The sequence below is a fragment of the Sciurus vulgaris genome, assembly GCF_902686455.1.
Source record: "Sciurus vulgaris genome assembly, chromosome: 11".
Lineage (NCBI taxonomy): Eukaryota > Metazoa > Chordata > Mammalia > Rodentia > Sciuridae > Sciurus > Sciurus vulgaris.
Window position 1 is genome coordinate 4,748,573 of NC_136472.1, and position 19,736 is coordinate 4,768,308.

The 19,736-nt window shown below is 60.0% G+C and overlaps 1 protein-coding gene across 1 annotated transcript in view; it reads left to right on the plus strand.

Annotated features, from left to right (window-relative positions):
- The window catches only part of SHANK2 (SH3 and multiple ankyrin repeat domains 2), a 347,313-nt gene extending 332,405 nt beyond the window's left edge, over window positions 1-14,908 (plus strand). Inside the window, 3 exon segments of the mRNA XM_079104911.1 lie at window positions 696-807; window positions 2,815-5,215; window positions 13,039-14,908. Of these exon segments, the coding sequence (XP_078961037.1) occupies window positions 696-807; window positions 2,815-5,215; window positions 13,039-13,609 (3,084 nt within the window). The 3' untranslated portion in view covers window positions 13,610-14,908.
- Window positions 14,909-19,736: the final 4,828 nt, after the last annotated feature.

Consider the following 19,736-nt stretch of genomic DNA (forward strand, 5'->3'; position numbering starts at 1 on the left):
CCTTGGAGTCCCGGGGCCAGGCCCTGGCCTCCCTTCCCCAGCCTCAGGGGACTGCAGAGCGAGATGGACAGGGCCATCCCTCACCCGACTGGACAGCCAGCACACGTGTTTCCTGTGCCCTTGGTCCTCTCCCAGCTTCTCCAGCAGGTGCGCAGCCGGGTGGTCAGCAGCCGGCTGTGCATGGCAGCACTGGGCTGGCCTGTGAGGCCCGGGCCGGGCCACGCGGAGCTGGCCTTGAGGTGGAGGGCCCTGGGCTCCTCTTAGGGCGGGCCTGGGGCTAAGCTGGGCAGCCTGGTCCAGGACAGTCCTGAGTTCGCAGGGTCCCTACTCCCCTGCACACAGGCTATGGGGCCAGCGTTGGCCCACTGTGCAGTGAAGGGACGCAGAGGCCACAGGCTCAGCCCGAGCCACACCCACGGTGCTCATTCCCACAGGGCATTTGTCCTGCCCACTGGCTCAGAGCCTTGTCCAGCTGCTCTGGGGAAGCGTGTCCCTAGAGCAGCATGTGCTTGCCTCCAGCGCTGGCGGGGCTGCCTGGTCTCAGCAGGGCCCTGCAGCCCCTGGAGACTCTGCCCTGCCCCCGACCCACCTGCGCCTGCGGCAGTGGGGGCTTTCCTTGCTGCCTGCTGGCCCTCGCCGGCAGGGCTGCCGAGGGTGGGCCAGGGCTACGTCTCACCCAGCTCTCTGGTTTGCAGTCCATGTACGAGCGCCAGGGGATCGCTGTGATGACACCCACAGTTCCCGGGAGCCCGAAAGGCCCGTTCCTGGGCCTCCCCCGAGGTACGATGCGAAGGCAGAAATCCATAGGTAAGAAGCATGGTCCTCCCCCAGAGAAGTGGCCCCTTGGCTTTGCAGCAGTCTCAGGGGCTTCGCGAGGTCTGGCCCGGCCCAGGCTATCCAGCTGCCCCGAGGGGGTGCTCAGTCATCCGCCAGGCAGCCCCTGAAGAGCACCAGAGCAGGAAACCTTCCTCCCCTGGCAGACAGGCAGTGCGGGTGGCGTCTCTGATCTCGACGGGTTGTCTCAGTGTGGGCGAAGGGGTCAGGGGGCAGTGGGCAGGACCAGTGGACTCCCTGCATCCTTGTTCTGTGGGACGAGCTCAAGGGACATCTTCTGAGGGAGGCTGGGCCAGTTTTCGGGTGCCAAGGAACGCGCACTGTCCTGGAGAGCAGCTCTTGCCCTCCTTGTGACTGGCCCAGCTGTTGCCTCGACTCTGACAGGCAGGGAGACCTGACCCTGGACAGTCCTTTGGGAGAGAATGAGCCCTGTCCTTACCTGTGAACTCTGCTGGCAGCCAAGGCCACTGCCGCACATAGGGGCCTCACCACATAAAGAAGGGCGACAGCCCGCCCTGGGGACCAGCTCTGGCTCTGGGAGTTCTGGGAGTTCCAGACACCTCCCGTGTGCTGAGCAGGGCTGTAGTGAGGAGGCGGCAGCGGGCAGTGGGGAGCTGGTGTCCGCTGCCCTCAGCACCCGCCCTCCTGGCCGTGGGGCCACCTGCGAGGTGCACACGCGTGTGCGTCTCTGGATCTTTCCTGGTTAATAACGACTGATTTCCTCCTGTCAGACAGCAGACTCTTCCTGTCAGGTGAGTGAACCCTCCGGGTGTGGAGTCTGTGCTCTGAATGCCTCCCAGCTTCCTTCACGTAAGGTGTATTCTCAAATGCTTACTCCTTGGGAATGTGACCGTCAGGCACCCACACGTAGCAGACCATCAACTCAGAGGCCCTTAGCACCGACCTTCGAGGCCGCCTGCCCTCCCACAAGGAGTATGGACAGTTTGGAATACCCTTATCAGATGAAGTTTCGTTGGCATAAGTGATTGATTTCGGGTCGTCCGTGTTTCTACCTGTGGAATGCTGCATGCCCGACGTGCGGCTCTGGTCCTTGTCGTCTGCTGCTGTGTGTCGCTTCTGTCTCTGTGCTCCTGTCTTGAGCCATGCTTCAGTCTGTAGCCATAGCAGCCTCCATGCAGAGGACGCTCCAGGTGCACCGTGGCGTCCGCAGGGCCACAGTCACACCTGGCTCACCTTAAGTGCCCACGAGCTTTGGTTAGTTGTCTCGGATGGTGGCTTTGAGCTCGCGCCTGGCCAGCACACTTGGGCCCTGGTCAAACATGAGACCCGGCCACAGCCCTCTGCCCTGCTCCATAGGGTCCTAGACAGGCCAGTGTGGGCATCCTGGGCTGAGCCCGGAGAGCGCCTGCTCACGATCCTGCGGCCGTGTGGGGGGAGCCTCTGGTTGGAGGGAGGGGCTCCCTCGCTCTCTGCTTCTGAGCCAGCCAACTCACTGCCGTCCTGCCGAGGCCCCAGGGGCTCCGTGTCACAGCTCTGTGGCTCCCACACCTCCACAGAGGCCACACAGCGCTGCCACAACCCTGTCAGCACAGCAGGCCACCAGGTCACACAGCTCTGCCACTGGCAGCGGGTCTGTGGCACACGTGGGCAGGGGTGCAGAGCACGCGCCATCTGAAGAGCAGCATCTCCACACTGCAACCACCTGTGCCAGTGGGCAGACGGAGACGGAGGAGGGGGCCTGCCAGTGTGGCTAGCCCACCCCATCTCAGAGCGCACACACACGTGCCACGCGGCCGGGAGAGCCACACACACCCAGCACTGGGCTCAGCCCTGGCCGCTCAGGGCCGCCACTGTGCGCTGAGAAAGGCTGGCTGTGCATGCCCACTGCAGCCCAGGGCAGAGCGGGCCGCACGGCTGAGCTGCGGGCCTGTGGCCTGTGCTGAGCTATGTGGCAGTGCGCGTCGTCTGGATGGTGTGGCCCAGTGTGCTGCGCACGCTAAACCCATTTTCTGCTCACAGGAATAACAGAGGAAGAGCGACAGTTTCTGGCTCCCCCAATGCTGAAGTTCACCAGAAGCCTGTCCATGCCAGACACGTCCGAGGACATTCCCCCGCCGCCACAGTCTGTGCCCCCGTCTCCACCCCCACCCTCCCCCACAGCCTACAACTGCCCCAAGTCCCCGACTCCCAGAGTCTACGGGACAATCAAGCCCGCATTCAACCAGAATTCCGCTGCCAAGGCGTCCCCCGCCACCAGGTCTGACACGGTGGCCACCATGATGAGGGAGAAGGGCGTGTTCTACAGACGGGAGCTGGATCGCTACTCCCTGGACTCCGAGGACCTCTGTGGCCGGAGCGCCGCCCCGCAGGCCGCCTTCCGCAGCCGGCGGGGCCAGATGCCGGAGAACCCGTACTCAGAGGTGGGGAAGATCGCCAGCAAGGCCGTCTATGTGCCGGCCAAGCCCGCCAGGAGGAAGGGCATGCTGGTGAAGCAGTCCAACGTGGAGGACAGCCCCGAGAAGACGTGCTCCATCCCCATCCCCACCATCATCGTCAAGGAGCCCTCCACCAGCAGCAGCGGCAAGAGCAGCCAGGGCAGCAGCATGGAGATCGAGCCCCCGGCCGCCGAGCCGCCGGGCCAGCTGCGGCCTGAGGACGGCCTCGCCTCCAGCAGCCCCTTCGCTGCAGCCATCGCCGGGGCTGTCCGCGACCGGGAGAAGCGGCTGGAAGCCAGGAGGAACTCACCGGCCTTCCTCTCCACAGACCTGGGGGACGAGGACGTGGGCCTGGGGCCGCCCGCCCCCCGGGCACGGCCCTCCACGTTCCCAGAGGAGGGTGGGTTTGGCGACGAGGACAGCACAGAGCCGCTGGTGTCGCCCACGTCGGGGGCAGCACCGAGAGAGCCCGAGGACCATTTCCTGGTCAGTGGTGAGGCCGGTGCTCAGGGTGAGGCCGGGAGGCCCCTGAATCCCGTGTCCAAAGCCAAGGGGCCTGAGAGCAGCCCGGCAGCGCCCCCCAAGAGCAGCAGCGCAGTCAGCCCGGAGAATTACGTCCATCCGCTCACGGGGCGCCTGCTCGACCCCAGCTCCCCACTGGCCCTGGCGCTCTCCGCAAGGGACCGAGCCATGAAGGAGTCCTCGCAGGGGCCCAAGGGGGAGCCCCCCAAGGCCGACCTCAACAAACCTCTCTACATCGATACCAAAATGCGGCCCAGCGTGGACACTGGCTTCCCTCCCGTCACCAGGCAGAATACCCGGGGACCCCTGCGCCGGCAGGAGACAGAGAACAAATACGAGACGGACCTGGGCAAGGACCGGAGAGGGGGGGACAAGAACATGCTGATCAACATCGTGGACACGGCACAGCAGAAGTCGGCCGGCCTGCTGATGGTGCACACTGTGGACGCCACCCAGCTGGGCGGGCCCCTGGAGGAAGAGGAGGAGAGAGAGGACGTGGACGTGAAGCTGGACCACCCACCCTCCGCGGTGCCAGAAAGGTGTTTCCGACACCGAAGGTGCTTACAGATCTCCGCCGCCCCCGAGCCCGCCACCACGCCTGGCAGGACCATCGTGGCCGCGGGCTCCCTGGAGGAGACGGTGGTCTTGCCATTCCGCATCCCTCCTCCCCCACTGGCATCCGTGGACTTGGACGAGGATTTTGTTTTCACAGAGCCATTGCCTCCGCCCCTGGAGTTTGCCAATAGTTTTGATATCCCTGACGACCGCGCTGCTTCCGTCCCCACCCTCACTGACTTGGCCAAGCAGAAGGATGATATCCCTCCGTCCCCTTCGTTGAACTCCAGCCAGCCAGCCAACCCCGCAGACAGCAAGAAGCCAGCTGGCCTCTCCAACTGCCTGCCCACCTCCTTCCTGCCGCCCCCCGAGACCTTCGACACGGTCGCCGACTCTGGGATCGAGGAGGTGGACAGCCGCAGCGGCAGCGACCACCACCTCGAGACGACCAGCACCATCTCCACGGTGTCCAGCATCTCCACCCTGTCCTCTGAGGGCGGGGAGAGTGTGGACACCTGCACAGTCTATGCAGACGGGCAGGCGTTCGTGGTCGACAAGCCCCCCGTGCCTCCAAAGCCAAAAATGAAGCCCATCATCCACAAAAGCAATGCCCTTTACCAGGATGCACTCCTGGAGGAAGACGTGGACAGCTTCGCCGTGCCCCCGCCCGCGCCCCCGCCCCCTCCGGGCAGTGCCCAGCCTGGGCTGGCCAAGATCATCCAGCCAAGGACCTCCAAGTTGTGGGGTGACGTCACGGAGGCCAAAAGCCCGATTCTCTCGGGCCCAAAGGCAAATGTTATTAGTGAATTGAACTCAATCCTGCAGCAAATGAACCGAGAGAGATCAGCGAAGCCGGGGGAAGGACCGGACTCACCGGCAGGAGTCAAGTCCGCCAGCCTTGCTCCCAGGTAAGTTCAGAGTTGGCTTGGACACGTACTGTCCAGGGCTCCCAGGAAAGCCCTGGGGGAGCAGCCTTGAGGATGAGCAGAGGGGGTTCCTGATGCTCCTGCTGGCCACCAGGTGAGGCCATACTACGCTGTCACCTCCAGACTCTGGGACAGCAGAGCAAAGCTGCGGCCAGCCTGGCAGGAGGTAGCCCTCCCTCGAGACTCCCAGTGAGATGAGGTGGCCCCAAGCTGCACCCACCCTGCCTCCAGAGATAAACTCCGCTCTCCCGTGTGCCCACCAGACCTTTGCCAGGACCACTGCAAAGGCCAGGCAGTGGCTTGCTGGAGCCCACGTGGACCTCAGAGCTGCCTGAGGACAGTCACGTCCTCAGGATGGGTGGCGAGGGCGGGTGGTGTGGCCGGTGTCTGAAAACGTGAGCCCGGGCTCGTCGCCGTCCCTCCATCACCAACAGGTCTGAGGGCTGGGGAGGTGCCAGGCCATGGCTTTACAGGGGGATTCCCAGCTAAACGCATGCCACCAGGGCGGACGTCACAAAGGAAAAGCCGCAGCTGGCCAGCGTTGTGCAGGTAGAAGTCACTCCCATGGGACCGGAGGTGGCACTGGTGAGGAGCCAGAAGGCTGTCCTGGGGCGACGGGTGCAGGCTGGCCGTCTCCTGGCAGGGCCTCAGTCCCTGCCGAGGTCTGACTCGGGTCTGGGCCTGCTGAAAGGAGTCCCCTTGAGGCAGCGTTCCACTCGCAGTGACCGTGCGCTGCAGCTGGGTCTCGAGATGTGGCCGAGCCACTCTTGCCAGCTGCCTTTCACTGTGGGGGCCCCACTGCCCATCAGGAGTGCTGCCTGGCCTGGGGTGGGTCCCCACTACCAGTGACATTCAAGAGACACTCCAGTGGAGAGAAGTCGCCCACAGGCCGCACGCTGCTGAGCTCCTCTGGGGCTGAGGGAATTCTCTAGGAACTCCGTTTCTGGTGGAACAGAACATGCCTACACGCACACACGCAGTCTCAGGGATGCTTAAGACCCGACACATCCTGTCCTTTCCCGTTACATGATAATACAGGGGTCCTCTGCTTTTTTATTTTGGTGCTGGGGATCAAACTCGGCTTCACACACACCAGGCAGCATGCCCCAGCTGTCTCCAGTCCACGATGAAGGCTCTTTACCTCTACCTCCTGTGACAGTGGCGACCAGGACACACCCCATGCTCCCCTCTGTGCTCCTCCGTGAGATACCCCCACGCAGGTACACCACGTTGAAGGTGGCTGGGAGCGGGAGCCGGGCATGGAGCTGGCTTCCCAGAGGGGCCGAGCGGCTTGCCTGCGGCTAGGCCAGCAGGCGCCAGAGCCAGGAAGCAGACCTTCCTTAGCATAGTCTGCAGAAGAGGAGGCGCTGAGAGGGAGGAACTCCAGAGGCGGAGAAGCAGATTCATTGTCGATACCCAGCAGCTCGCCCTGAGCCGGGTCCCTGAGCATGTCCACCAGGGAGCCAGGGCCTTGTCCACAGAGCCCTCCAGCCAGCCCCTGGGAGCCCCTGCTCTTGTTGCTTTAGGGCAGGACAAGGCTTGCTCCCAGCCAAGTGGGATTCGGCCCTGCACTGTCTCTGGGGCCTCCCTGACCTGCTCATCTCCAGGTGGACACTGGGCAACGAGGGGCCCCAGAGAAGGCACACCTGGCAGTTTTGGTGGCTTCAAGACAGCAGCTGTGACCAGCTCTGCCCCACCCACTGCTGTTCTGATTGTCCACGATCAATCAGTGAGAGCTTGGCCACACCGATAAGGCAGCTGCCCAATGCCATGTGCAGGACCCACCTGCAGCCCCACGGTTACTCCCACTTCGTAGATGAGGAAACCGGAGGCCAGAACCCCCCACCCAGTGGGCTGCCTCAGATCTGACTCCTGACTTCTGCAGGAGCCAGGGGCTTCACGAGAAAGGAGGCCAGCAAGCTCCTGAGCAAAGGCAGGCTGCCCAAGCGCGGGCTGTGCTCAGCCCTGCACTCCCCCAGGGGTCTCTGGTCACCCTGCAGCTGGTAACAGGCAGGTGCACAGGTTGGTCAGCAATCCACGCTGCTACCAGGGTGCCCCTCGCCTTGGGTGCCCATGTTTCTTTGGGATGGGCAGCCCACCTCTGCCACCTGGCCAACAGGCCTGGGCTTCACCCACTTGGCAGGACACAGGCTGGGCCACTAGCTTCAAATGCATTTAGAAATCAAGAGCTGTGAACAGCCCTGAGCACAGTGAGGCTTGGCATTGGGTGGAGGAGGCTCCCACCGAGGAAAGGGTGAGTTTTTCTAGGGAGAACACCGCGGGCTGCGCTTCTGAAACGGCAGACAGCAATGGTGCAGAGCCACCCCCACGGGCGCAGCCCGGAGGGGAGCGGGCCGTTTGCAGAGCAGCTCAACGGCTCGTCCACACCAGGAGCTGAGCCTGAGAGACGTGACCGAAGCTACCTTCGCCGCCGGAACCTCGCGAGTCTCTCTGCGGGGAGCCCGCCCTTTCGCACCTTCCTAGAACCCAGCACAGGGCCCAGGGAGGACTCGGCTGGTGAAACGCCCGGGTCCTCCTTTCTGCGGCATTTCTGATCTAACCTGAGCCAAGACTGCGCCTCTGCTGTTCTCTGAAGTCCGGGTGACGTGAAATCTGGATTGCAAGTGTGTTGCTGCTGAAAGGAAGCCATCAGGAAGTTTCTGCTGAACCCTGGCCAGGAAAGCCTGCCAAAATAGGAGCCCCCGGCCATTCCCGGCCACCAGCCTGATCACTCCAGGGAAGAAATCTCTCTGCAGGTCCAAGCAAAGGAAGCAGGCGTCAGGATCTCCGGCAGAAGTTGCTGGTTCTGCCTGTCAGAAGCCACTCCCATGCTCCCTGCCCCAGTACCGCTGGCGTGAGGCCTGCAGCCACCGCTCCCTGGGGACCCCAGGGCGTGTCGGTGCTGGCCTGCCCCTGCTCTCACCCACAGGCAGTGCCCATCAAGCACCCTGCTTTCCACCCTCAGCGACCTTTAGAGGCCTGTCAGAGCATCTGATTTGCCACCACCCTGGAGGTGTGGCGTGAGTGGAGTTCGAGTTGCTTTGCAGACCCAGGAACAGAGGGCTCGGGGGTCTTGGTTAAAGTCACATGCTGGGAACAAACAGGTACCACATGCAGAGCTGGGAGGTGAGCCGGAGTCGGGCTCAGAGCCACAGCCTGGCCCATGGTTTCCCGAGCCCACGGGGCAGCCGGGCCTGGGGTGGAGATGAGCGCCGCAGCAGGGCTGGCTCTTCGAATGGGCCAGCAGACTTGGTCATCGTCACGTGCACGTGCTGGTCACTGCGCTGAGCCTGGGCTTGCTGCTGGTCAGGAAAGCACTCAAGGCCACTCTTTATTGGAGGAGCTCAAATTCCTGGAAGAAACCAACAACACACACTAGACGAGATAGACCCAAAGTGGACCATGGCTGCCAGGAACTAAGGCTGGCCGGCAGAGCCACCCTGGGCAGAGGAAGCGACACTGGAAAGACGTAAAATGCAGAGCAGCCGTGGTCAGGAACCGGAAGCAGCGCTCAGGCAGGGGGCAGGGGGGCAGGGCAGACACAACCCCAGGCCAGCCAAGTGTTACCCACGCTAGGAGATCAGGCCAGGAGCGAGGGCTGGTGGCCACCAAGGACGGGTCGCCCAGGGGCTGGCAGCCACCCCGGGGCTCACCAACACCAGACATGACTCAACTTCTGCTTCCTCGAGTACAGCGGCTGCTGCCAGGGCAGGGGCTTGCAGGGGTGACATCGGGGTTGGGGGCGCTACTGTGGGGGTCCAGGTCTGAAACAGCACTGTGCTCTTAGACAAGCAGGGGGCTCCCCCCGACTGCTGTCACAGCCGGCCAGGCGTCTGCTTTACTGAGGGGTCACGGACAAGCCCAGGCCTCCTCAGAGCCAGAGGCCTGCTCTCGGGCGGCACGTCCATGGGAAGGTCAGCCTCGCCGCCTCTGCCAGGGAGGGCAACGAGGGCCTGTGGGTCCCTGCGGTCCCACCAGAGGGTGGGGCTCATGCTGGACCACCAGCCCTCCGCGGTGGGTGAGAAGGATCTCCAGCTTGACCGTCACCTCGCTGTGGCAGGGGTGGTCTCTGGGAGGAGAATCATCCAATGGGAGAGGGGTCCCCGCAGGCTCCGGCTGCCCAAGGAGTGAGCGTGGGCCAGCTCTCAGGAGAGCCACTCTCAGGCCCCAAGTCCTACGAGGGCCCCACATGCAGCAGCCACCCCCCTTGCTGACTCCCCCAACCCTTTGCCAGCCCGTGTCATCCTGGCTGGATGCGTTGGGTGGGTCGTTAAGAAACTCCCTGTGCCGGCTGGAGGCAGAGCCCACTCTGGGGGGCGCTGCAAAGCTACAGGGCAGCTGCTCCAGGGGGTGTCTGGGCCTTGCAGCACCAAGTGAGGTGAGAAGGTATGTCAGCAAGTGGCGCTGTAGGTGGCCAGCGAATGGCGCTGGAGGGCCCTGCCGTGTGCTGTCTGTTCCTCGGGCAGCTGACCCCTGCTTATCAGACGGCAGGCTGACTGCTCCTTCTCTCGTGGGCCAGGCCCTAGGGAATGAAGACAGAGCAGAACCCCTGGCAGGGCCCTGGGTGACGGCAGGACTGGGCATGGGACCACTGTGCACCCAGCTGCTGAGACGCAGGCTGGCACTCGTGGGCACAGTACCAGGGAGGGGTGTCCTGGGCAGACCCCGTAGGCTCAGGCCTGGGACAGACAGTACCCCTCATTCTCTCTTCAGGGCCCTACTTGTACGGAGCCTGGAAAGACAGAGTGATTAGTGACAGGGCACTTCGGAAGGAAGCACCACTCTTGGGGTTTGTCTCCAGAGCCAGACGGTGGCGCACAGGGTGCCGAGGCTCGGAAAGGGCTCTGAGCTCCGCATCTGCTCAGCGCAGGAGGGCAGATAGGCTCTGGCCCCAGTGCTACTCAGAAGCCCACCCGAGCCTGCGAAGGCAGTACGAAGGCGCCTGCACGTTCACCTCCACACCATGTCCTGCCTCATGGAACATCTCACTTGACTCTTGGGCTGTTTTCTTTTTTAATTCTCATGTTTCCATATGGATTTGATTTAAAAGGCAGACTAGAGAGTGATCATCCAAGAGAGGGGGTGTGTGAGTGTCGGTTCTAAATCAGGGCAAGCAGATTCCTGTGTGTTCACCCGCAACCCGGCAGTTGCTTAGCAACCTAACGATCCCAGCACGAGGGAGGATCCAGTGAATCATGCCGGGGGATGGACCAGAGAGAATCGGGCTGCCGAGAAGGTGCAGGGTGGGCCAGTCAGACAGTGCTGCCCTCTGCTGCAGCCATGCTGGACAGGGCACCGGCACGGTTAACCTGGCTGGCTGTCATCTCGTGGTACAGACGGGCGCAGAGCCCTGGTCCCGGTGGGGTGGCATCCCCACAGGACTGTCGGTGACGTGTCCTGAGCTGCGGAAGGGAAGCCCTGCCGGCGAACCTGAGCTGGCGGCCTGGCAGCAGGCTGGCCCCTTCTGGTGCTGCTCTCCTCCCTGTGTCGTCCTGAGTCAGAGGAGGCAAGGCTGTGACCCCCTGCCAGCCGTGGAAGGCAGGCCCATGTGGGCACGGCCAGCAGGGTCTGGAGTGGCCGGGGCCCACACCTCCGTTCCCATTCCGCGCTGAGGAAGCTGCTCTTCTTCGTGCTTCTGAATTGATTTTGCAGTGTTGTCCCACTCGCTCCATGTGTCATTCCATCTGCTCCCATGCCGGCGCTTGCAGAAGAGGGTCGTGCTGAACAGAAGTAAGTGCCGTCTGCCCAGCTGGGAGTGGTCTCCTGTGTGCCTGTCCTGCTCTGCTGCCCACCCAGGTGTCAGGGAGCCTCAGCCCCACTCCTGATGGCGTAGCTGCCTGCAGAGCCAGGGGCCATGCAGGCCAGCAGCCATTGTCCCCACAGGAGCCTGCGGAGCAGCAGCCAGGTGTCTCCCAACAGTACTGCACAGGAGGTTCAGCCTGGCGGCTCTAGAAAGAGGACCCTGCCCCTGACTCTCCCTGCCCGCTGCAGGGAGGTGCTGAGAGTCCCCACCTTAGAGCCCTCGCTGGGACACCCCAGCGACCTCTGTGGTGGCTGCACACCTACTTGCACGCTTACTTCGACTTTCCTGCTCCGCTGTCCTAGCAAAGCAGGACCAACGGCGTCTCCACTCCGGGAGCGGCAGAGGCTCTGGCTCCACCCGTGGGCTCCACAGCCTGCTCCGCATCCCAGCCCCTCCCCTCCAGACCTAAACCCAGGTCCTCGGGGTGCCGGCCCCTCCCTGCTTGCAGAGCCAGCTGGGCTCAGGGTCTTCCTTGGACGGAATCTCACTGGGCTGCCTCAGACCTGCCAGGGCAGTCAGCATACCAGTACCCCTAATCGCCGGCCCCCACAGGGCAGATCTAGAAGGCGCCCGGGCCCACAGTCCCTAAACCAGTGCCTGAAACTTCTCCCCAGAGGGCGATGCTACAGGCCGTACCCACCTCCCTTTCTCATCCTGGATGGAATGTCCCTTATTTGACAGTGACAATGACCTCAGAGGGGAAGGGCCCCAGGTTCAAGGTGCCCAATGACGGGCTGGTGGTGACTTCACGAACACGTGGCAGCCAAGAAAGGAGTCCAGAACGGAGCCGGAGGCGACCACAGCCCGCTGCGGCCAGCAGTCCTCTCAGTGCCGTGGTGCCCGGCAGGGCCTGAGCAAGGCTCCCAAGGCCCAGGGCCTGTCAGAACAGGGCCCAGCCAGGGCAGTCCCATCTCGGGCCTGAGGGGCTCGCAAGTCTGCATTTTCCACTGGTCTCCTGGGAGACGACATGAACGCACAGGCTCAGCCCACGGAGTCCCGCGGAGCAGGCGCGGCAGGCCTCTCTCAGGCCCTCCTGAGGGTCCTGCAGGGGGACTTTTCCAGAAGGGGGTGGGCAGATCGTCCAGCCACACGAGTGAGCCCAGGAGGCAAGAAACACACCAGTTTCCACCTGTGCAGTGCTGTGACCACAAAGGTGGCAGACAGCCATGATACAGAGCAGGAACCAGGGCCCAGGCAGGGCACGCCATTCCCAGGGGTGGCCAGAGAACCACCAGAGGCCTCGAAAGCCAGCAGGGACACTTCATCAGCCGACATCCCAGACAGGCAAGGAGGGACCAGGGTCCTCCCTGGTGCTCCTTGGCAGCCAGCCACCCCTCGCTGAGTCAGTGGAGGTAGGACAGGAGAGTGGAGCCTGTCCCTCCAGCTCTGAGGGCTTTACCTGCCTGCCCAGAGAAGGAAGGACAGGACACTCTAAGGACTCCCATGGCCGCCACAGGGAAACAAAGTTCCTTCAGATATCTGCCCCCATTGAGGCCCCCCATCCTCCTAGCAAGTCTGCTGAGGGATCCCTCAGTGCGCCTGACTCACAGGACAGCAAGAGGCCAGTCCGCGTCGGGCGGGTCACCAGTGAGGCTGACCTCGTTTGTGGTGGCTCGATACACCATGACGCCCTCCTTGTCCTCTGGGTCAGGGGAGGACTCCTCCACAGAGTGCCACACAGCCAGGTCCACTGTGCTGAAGCAGGCCCCGCCCTGTGTGTCCTGAGGCCAGGGACTGCCGGGCAGCTGAGGGCGCCTCCACGGTGCGCTCCCCAACCTGCCAAACAGGGCCCGTTGTCCCCTTGTGAGGGCAGGTGCTGCCACTGGGCTGGGCCGAGCGGGTGGCTCGCAGGTGGTGGCGCCTCCAGGCCTACTGCTTCCTCTCCTCCCTGGCCGTCCTGGCAAGGAAGGCCTTTGCTCACTGCCAGTCCACTCTGGCGCGGTGTGCCTCCCACCCTTCTCAGCGGCCTGGCTTGTGACGGCGTTCTCTGTTGCTGTTTCAGAAGCCCAGAGGTCATGAGCACCATCTCAGGGACTCGGAGCACAACAGTGACCTTCACCGTCCGCCCTGGCACCTCACAGCCCATCACCCTGCAGAGCCGGCCCCCTGACTACGAAAGCAGGACCTCAGCAGCGAGGCGCGCCCCCAGCCCCGTGGTCTCGCCAACCGAGATGAGCAAGGAGATCTTGCCCGCCCCGCTGTCCGCCAGCGCCGCGTCTCCTTCACCCACGCTGGCGGAGGTCTTCAGCCTTCCAAGCCAGCCCCCCGCTGGGGACCTCTTTGGCTTGAACCCAGCAGGTCGCAGCAGGTCGCCATCCCCCTCCATCCTGCAGCAGCCCGTCTCCAATAAGCCTTTCACCACCAAACCCGTGCACCTGTGGACTAAGCCCGACGTGGCGGACTGGCTGGAGAGCCTGAACCTGGGCGAGCACAAAGAGACCTTCATGGACAACGAGATCGATGGCAGCCACTTACCAAACCTCCAGAAGGAGGACCTGATAGACCTCGGGGTGACGCGGGTCGGGCACAGGATGAACATCGAGCGGGCTCTCAAGCAGCTGCTGGACAGATAAGGCTGGCTGCCCTCGCCCGCGGACTTCCTCTTATAAGTAGAGATGGGCTCGTGCTGGAATCTGATGGCCAAGCGAGTCTGTGAGCACCACCCCACCCACGGGTTTGTCTCCTGGTACCCAAAGAAATGCTGCGGGCGTCCTTGGTGTGTCTGAGCTGAGGCCTGGAGGTCGGCTGTCCACGTGGGTTTCCTGGGTGGCTTCTGTCTGACGGGACAGGGGAGGGAGTTTCTAACACGGAAAGATTCCCAGCCTACCTCCCAGCACGCAGGTGACCTCGCTTCGCTGGGTCCGAGAGGCTCTGTCAGTTTTGCACGGGACCCCTGCTCTCGTAGGCAGACATCGTACTCCAGATACCTCCTAAGCCTCCCTCCTCTGCTTCCTGGGCAGCTCTCATCACCCCAGGCCCCAGCACAAGGCCTGTCCTCGGTCCTGTGGCTTCCTGGAGGACACTCCGTGCTCACTGGCTCCCGTCTCCTCCCTGAACTTTCGTGCAGTGAGATGCTCCCAGAGGGCTGCGGCTGCCCTTCCTGGGCCTGAAAGGTAGAGAAGCATTTTCCCTGTCCAGACCCTGTACCCCATCTCCTCCTGTGATGTGCCTCCACGGCTCGTCGGCCACGAGGTTCTTGGCAGTGGTGGGCATTTGAATGGGATCGTGCCTGGCTTTGCTTAGCTTTCTTTCTTTATTTCTGCAAATCTATTAGCATAATTCCAAGGTGGCCAAACAGATGTCACATGGAGTTAGTCAAAGCACAAAGTCACGATCCCAAGAAGGGAGGGAGGCCTGGCCGAGGGAACCAGCCAGCATGCAGCTGCCTGGGACCCTAGCCTCCTCCGGGACGCGAGCGGCTGCCTGCCAAGAGCGTCTGCATGGGCAGAGAGGGGCTCTGCCTCTCGGAAGCCTTCTCACTGAAGGCCTGCGGAGCTCTGGAAGGCAAGCAGCTGAGCACCTACTCCAACAGAAGGATGAGAAGACGTGGTTCGCATGGGCATGTGCCCCTCGGGGAAGCTGCGTCCTCTCTGGGAGCTGGCAGGGCACTGTGGCCTCACTGAGCCCAAACGTGGGCGAGTGTCTGAGCTAAGCTGGCCCTTTTGCTCTCAGAGGCTGGGGAAAGTGACACTCAGGGGCTGTCCCCCTCCTCTCTGGGAGTCCAGGAATCCCACCAGCATGTCTTAACAGTACAATGCAGTCTTGGAGGACCCCGTGGGCAGGGACGGTGGCCAGGACCAGGGTGAACAGAAGGTGGGCTGCTGGCTGCAGATGGAACATGGACGTGTGCAGACAGGCAGCAGGGAGCACTCTGGCCTGCAGCCTGCCTCTGGCCTTGCTGCCTGCGCCTGCCCGCCTCCTGCCTCAGCCCTTCTTCCCGAAACCATACCTCTAGCACCCAAGGGAGGTCACCCATGCACATGGGCCACAAGACGTCACCAGGCTTCCCGCACATTCTCCCACCTTTGAAGGGGACGTGAACGTCAGGTGTTTGGTTCCATTATGATTTCAGAACTAGCCCAGCCCATCTCTAATTATAAAACATGATTTTTTTCCTTTTTTTCTTTACGCTCATGACCACGTGTCTAATGAGGTCTCTAGGATGAACACATAAACTTTAGCAATTTAAAAATCTTTCTTTACTGCAAGTTTAAATAGGTGTACAGATAGTTTATAAGCACAATATTTTAAGAAAAAAAAGTGGCTGGTCTACTAGGCAGCCTTTGTGCCACTTCAGTGCTAGAAAGTTAAAGAAAAAACATTTTTGTGATTGATGATACCATTTCTGTGGAATAATTATACAAGTATGACCTTTTTAAATCCACCTTATCTGGATGCATCTGAACCAGCAGAGCTGTGTTATATTTTCTATCTTTGCTAAAACTTCATCATTGAAGGATGATTACTTCCTCAAAAGTGGTTCTGATTCACACTAAACAGTTTTTCCAAAAGCAAAACACGCCCCCCAACATGCACGCACGCACGCACATGCCCTTGATTTGCAGACCCAGCCTGGGCCCCGTCTGCTCCAGACCTTCGCAGGCATCCTTACATCTGACCATGGGGAGCGTCTGGCTGCTGAGGCTCTTCACTTCACATCCCTCTGGTTTTCCGTCCTGAGGCGACCCACAGTGCCCTAGAGAAATTCCAGCCGAGACCAGCAGCCTGCCAGGCCAGGCCGCCCAGTCTTTCAGAAGCATGTGTCTCCCATTTGGTGATTTTAGAAGGTCAGCACACCACCTCGCCAGGCCTCTCCTGGCTGGTGGCGGCATGCCCACTGTGCTCAGGGCCAGGCAGAGTGTCAGGCAGGAGGCCGCCGGCAACAGCAGCTCTGCTGGCCACATGCCACTGGTCAGAAGCAAGCCCCGGACAGCTGCGAGGGCTGAGCAGCCTCCCCTTCACCCTGCCTCACCCTCAGACCTGCACTGGCCCCAGAACAAACGCCGGCCGCCAGGTTGAATCCGCTCTAGCTCTCGGACGACTTTGCTACAGAAGCAATAGTCCTCCTCCAATTGCCGCCACTGTTCTCCCCTTTGGGACACGTCAGGACCAGGCCCTACCCCGGGACAAACTAAAACTGCTCACAGAATGATCATGTTAATATCACTAGGTTTTCAGATCAACTTTTGTTATATACTGTAATTTAAACAGACTGCATTTACATGCCTAGTTTCTGTAATATTGTGTATACAAACCAAAATCTCTCAAGATGTAAATTATGTATACCTGCCAAGATACCTTCTCCAGGGCGTCTGTGCACATTTTAAGTTAATCCATATAATATAAAAATGACTCGATGTGACTGTTGATTTGCTGAATCTACACATCACAAAGTGAATTACTTGTGGTACCTTAGTTAATAAAATGGTGATTTTTTTCTGAGTTATTGAACAAGCAAACATTATCCAGTTGATCTGGCAATGACTTTTCTACGTGTAGGTCACCGACACTGATTTTCCCATCAGCAGTTTGTTTTTGTTTTCCGAACACAATGTCTCACACGACAGTCTGTGTAACCACACACATTCACATCATCCATGTCGCTCTTACTTTTGTGCTTTACTTCTTTTTAGACTTTATTAAAAAACAAAACAAAACAAAAAAAGCTCCTGTAATTTGCACTTTCTCCCAATCCTTCAATCTCTTGTACGGCAACCAAAATTACTGTAAAAAAAATAAATATACTATTGCACTAAGGTTGTGGTTCTGATTGTGAACAGTGAAAACTGAATGAACTCAACAAAAAGTTGCCAAACTTGCAATCTAAGGTTGGTTATTTGAGACACCATAGCCGGCTGTACCTCTATAAAGTGGACCAGGCAGTATCTGTCCCCAGACAGGACAGACCTCCTTTCACTGAGCTCATTTGGCTTGGTTCCATTTCCTTAAAGTATTCTCAGTGTCCCAACAGAAAAGTGTATCATTTCAGAGTTGTGCCAAGTGCCCAGCTGCTCCCTCAAGCATGCCTGTGAGCCTGGCACTGAGGCCCCGCTCTGCTTGTGTGTGGGTGGGAGCAGCACCCTGGAGGCCGAGCCAGTCAGGACAAGGGCCCCCCACCCCATCAGGTCTTCTTCTAGCCATAGGCCTGGGGAGATGCAGGCTTGGGTACCTCGACACTTGTTGATGAGCAAGCAACACACTAAGTTTTAGAGCAGGAGGGAATTTGGTTTTTGGTAAGGTATTGAGCCAGGAAACCAGGCTATCCCTCCTGCTTTAGGGAAGCGCATTTAAACTTGAGCGCTGAGCCACTCTGGCCTCTCCAGTGGGAACTGGCCCTGGGTCCTAGAAGGTTCCCGTGCTGGCTCACCTGCCTCTGAACAGCACCACTGCACTTCCATGCACCAAGCCCACTGCAAGCCTCTGTAGGTGCCTCTTCCCTCCCTCCTCACCTGAGAGTCCTCCCCAGCCGGAACCCCACAAGGGCACAGTCCTGAGTTCTTCCAGGCCTCTTTCCTGGATGAATAGTACTTTGTCTTGTTAGGGGAAAAAATGATTGGAAGACGTTTTCTCTTACTTGAACTTGATTTGAGGCATTTCAGTAGCCAATGAGCTGAATGTGCTGTGTCTGTAGCCATCATGGACCTGCCAGTGGGGAAAAGGCCCTCAGCAGCACGTACAGGGGCTGCCCGTGCTGGGTGGGGACTTCAGCAGACCTGCTCACGTCACTCTCAAGCCACTGTGTCGTGACCTTGCTCCTTTGTGGTCCCTGTAACACGGTTCTGCGGCTCCCAGTCCTCATGTTTGATGTTTAAAACTGCAGCAGTCACTGTTCACTGCTTCTACTCTGGAACTCTGTTCATAGCAATTCTGAAACTTTAATATGAGCCTTCAAATAAAATACAGAAAAGAAAAAAAAAAAGGAAAAAAAAAAAACAACAAAGTGTGTGCCTTGGGTGTTTTGAACCTGATCTGCATAAAACCATATTGTACTCAAATGCTGTATATTTAATGAAAGGATAAACATACCTTCAATGTATCAATGTAGCTGATAAATAGTCCTAGTGCCTTGTTTCTGAACTGAGAAGCCCATATCAATGCACAACGTAAAGACAGAGGCGATCGAGCAGTGACATGTCAAGAAGACCTAGCCCTGGTTTGGATCCTGTCTCAGCCTAAGACTGTGGGATGCCCACAGTCGCTTAAGCTAAAAAATAAAAGAACGTTGAAACAAGATTGTGTCATCAATTACTTTTCCACTAAAATGCTATCACCTCCAGTACTTTCACTTAATTAAAATAGGAACACGCGTGAGATTCCTGTGCAGGTCACTCTGCCGACCCTGTGCGCTGCCGCTTTCCTCCTGTGCTGCATCGCCCCCCAGTGGTGCTGGTCAGCAGTGCTTATCCAGGTCAGCAGTATTGATCATTTTCACAAAAATAGAAGCTGGGTTTCAGGGTGATGAGTGGTTCGGGGCCATTTTTCCTAAGTCAGGGGACCGCAACACACCTGTCTCCTGACAGAAGCATGACGTAAGCTCCCGCCAGCCCAGTCCCGCCTCATCAGCACCACCTCCACCTGCTCCACGTGTGCTTCTCTGAGCATGTGGCATCTCAGATGAGTCTGGGCATCCCTGCCTGTGGGACAGGACCGTCACAGCAACACCGAGCCCTGTGGGACTCCTCTGCCAGACGGGAGCGGTGGCACCTATATTCCTGGGGTCCCTGCAGCAGCGACTGACACCACAGAGGAGGGCAGGTACATGGTACTGTGACCTTTGTGTGTCCTTGAGTGGCCCAGACACACACACAGCCCAGGCAGCGGGCTCCTCAGATCTGGAACCTTCCCCTGTACGTCAACCTCACAGGCTGTCAGTGCTCCTGCTCCCCAGGCGGAATCGGCGAGGTACCAGATTTTGCAGTCTCAGGGACACATGTGGCCAGCCGTTTGGGAGTCCGAAGGCGGCTGTCAGGAGAGGGGCTGCACCTACTTCCCAGCCGAGGCTGCCTCTGCTCCGAGCAGGTGCCTTGGGGCCAAGTCAGGGTGAGGCAGAGCACGGCCTGTAGCCAGTGGGCAGGATGGCCACCAACAGAGACAGGCAGGCAGCCAAGCCCTCCGCCCTATGTGAGGTGGATGGCAGGGACATGGCTAGCCCGCAGAACCTGGAGAGCCCTCAGCAGTCACCTGCACCCCTGTCCTGGCACCCCTACGAGGCAATCCACCCACCACTGCCCAGCTGTAGTCTTGCTGCCCAGGCTGACCAAATGCACCCTCTCAACCCCAGAGTCCAAAGCACGAAGAACACACAGCATAAGGCAGACACCAGCATCTGCCAGCATACGGCCCCCGAGGTGGTCCAGGCTGGACATCACTGTGCACCTACCCAGTGCTATCGGTGCTAAGAACCAGGCAGAACACAGCCCCCAGAGCATCTAACAGTGCTGTGGGGTAGAAACTACGAGTTCCATTTTGCAGATGAAGAAATCACACCTTGCCAAGGTCCACAGTGAGCCATGCAGCCTCCTAGGCTAAGTCCATCTTCAGTGAGATCCCACAGGGGTCTTTGGAATTGCCACTCAGTCAGAAGTTGAAGTGACAAGAACACTCCTCCTCTCACCCCCTTCTGAAGTCATTTGTGCAGGGCCAGGTCCAGGACACAGGCAAGGCAGGGACCATCCACTGAGTCAGCTCAGGACTGTGGGA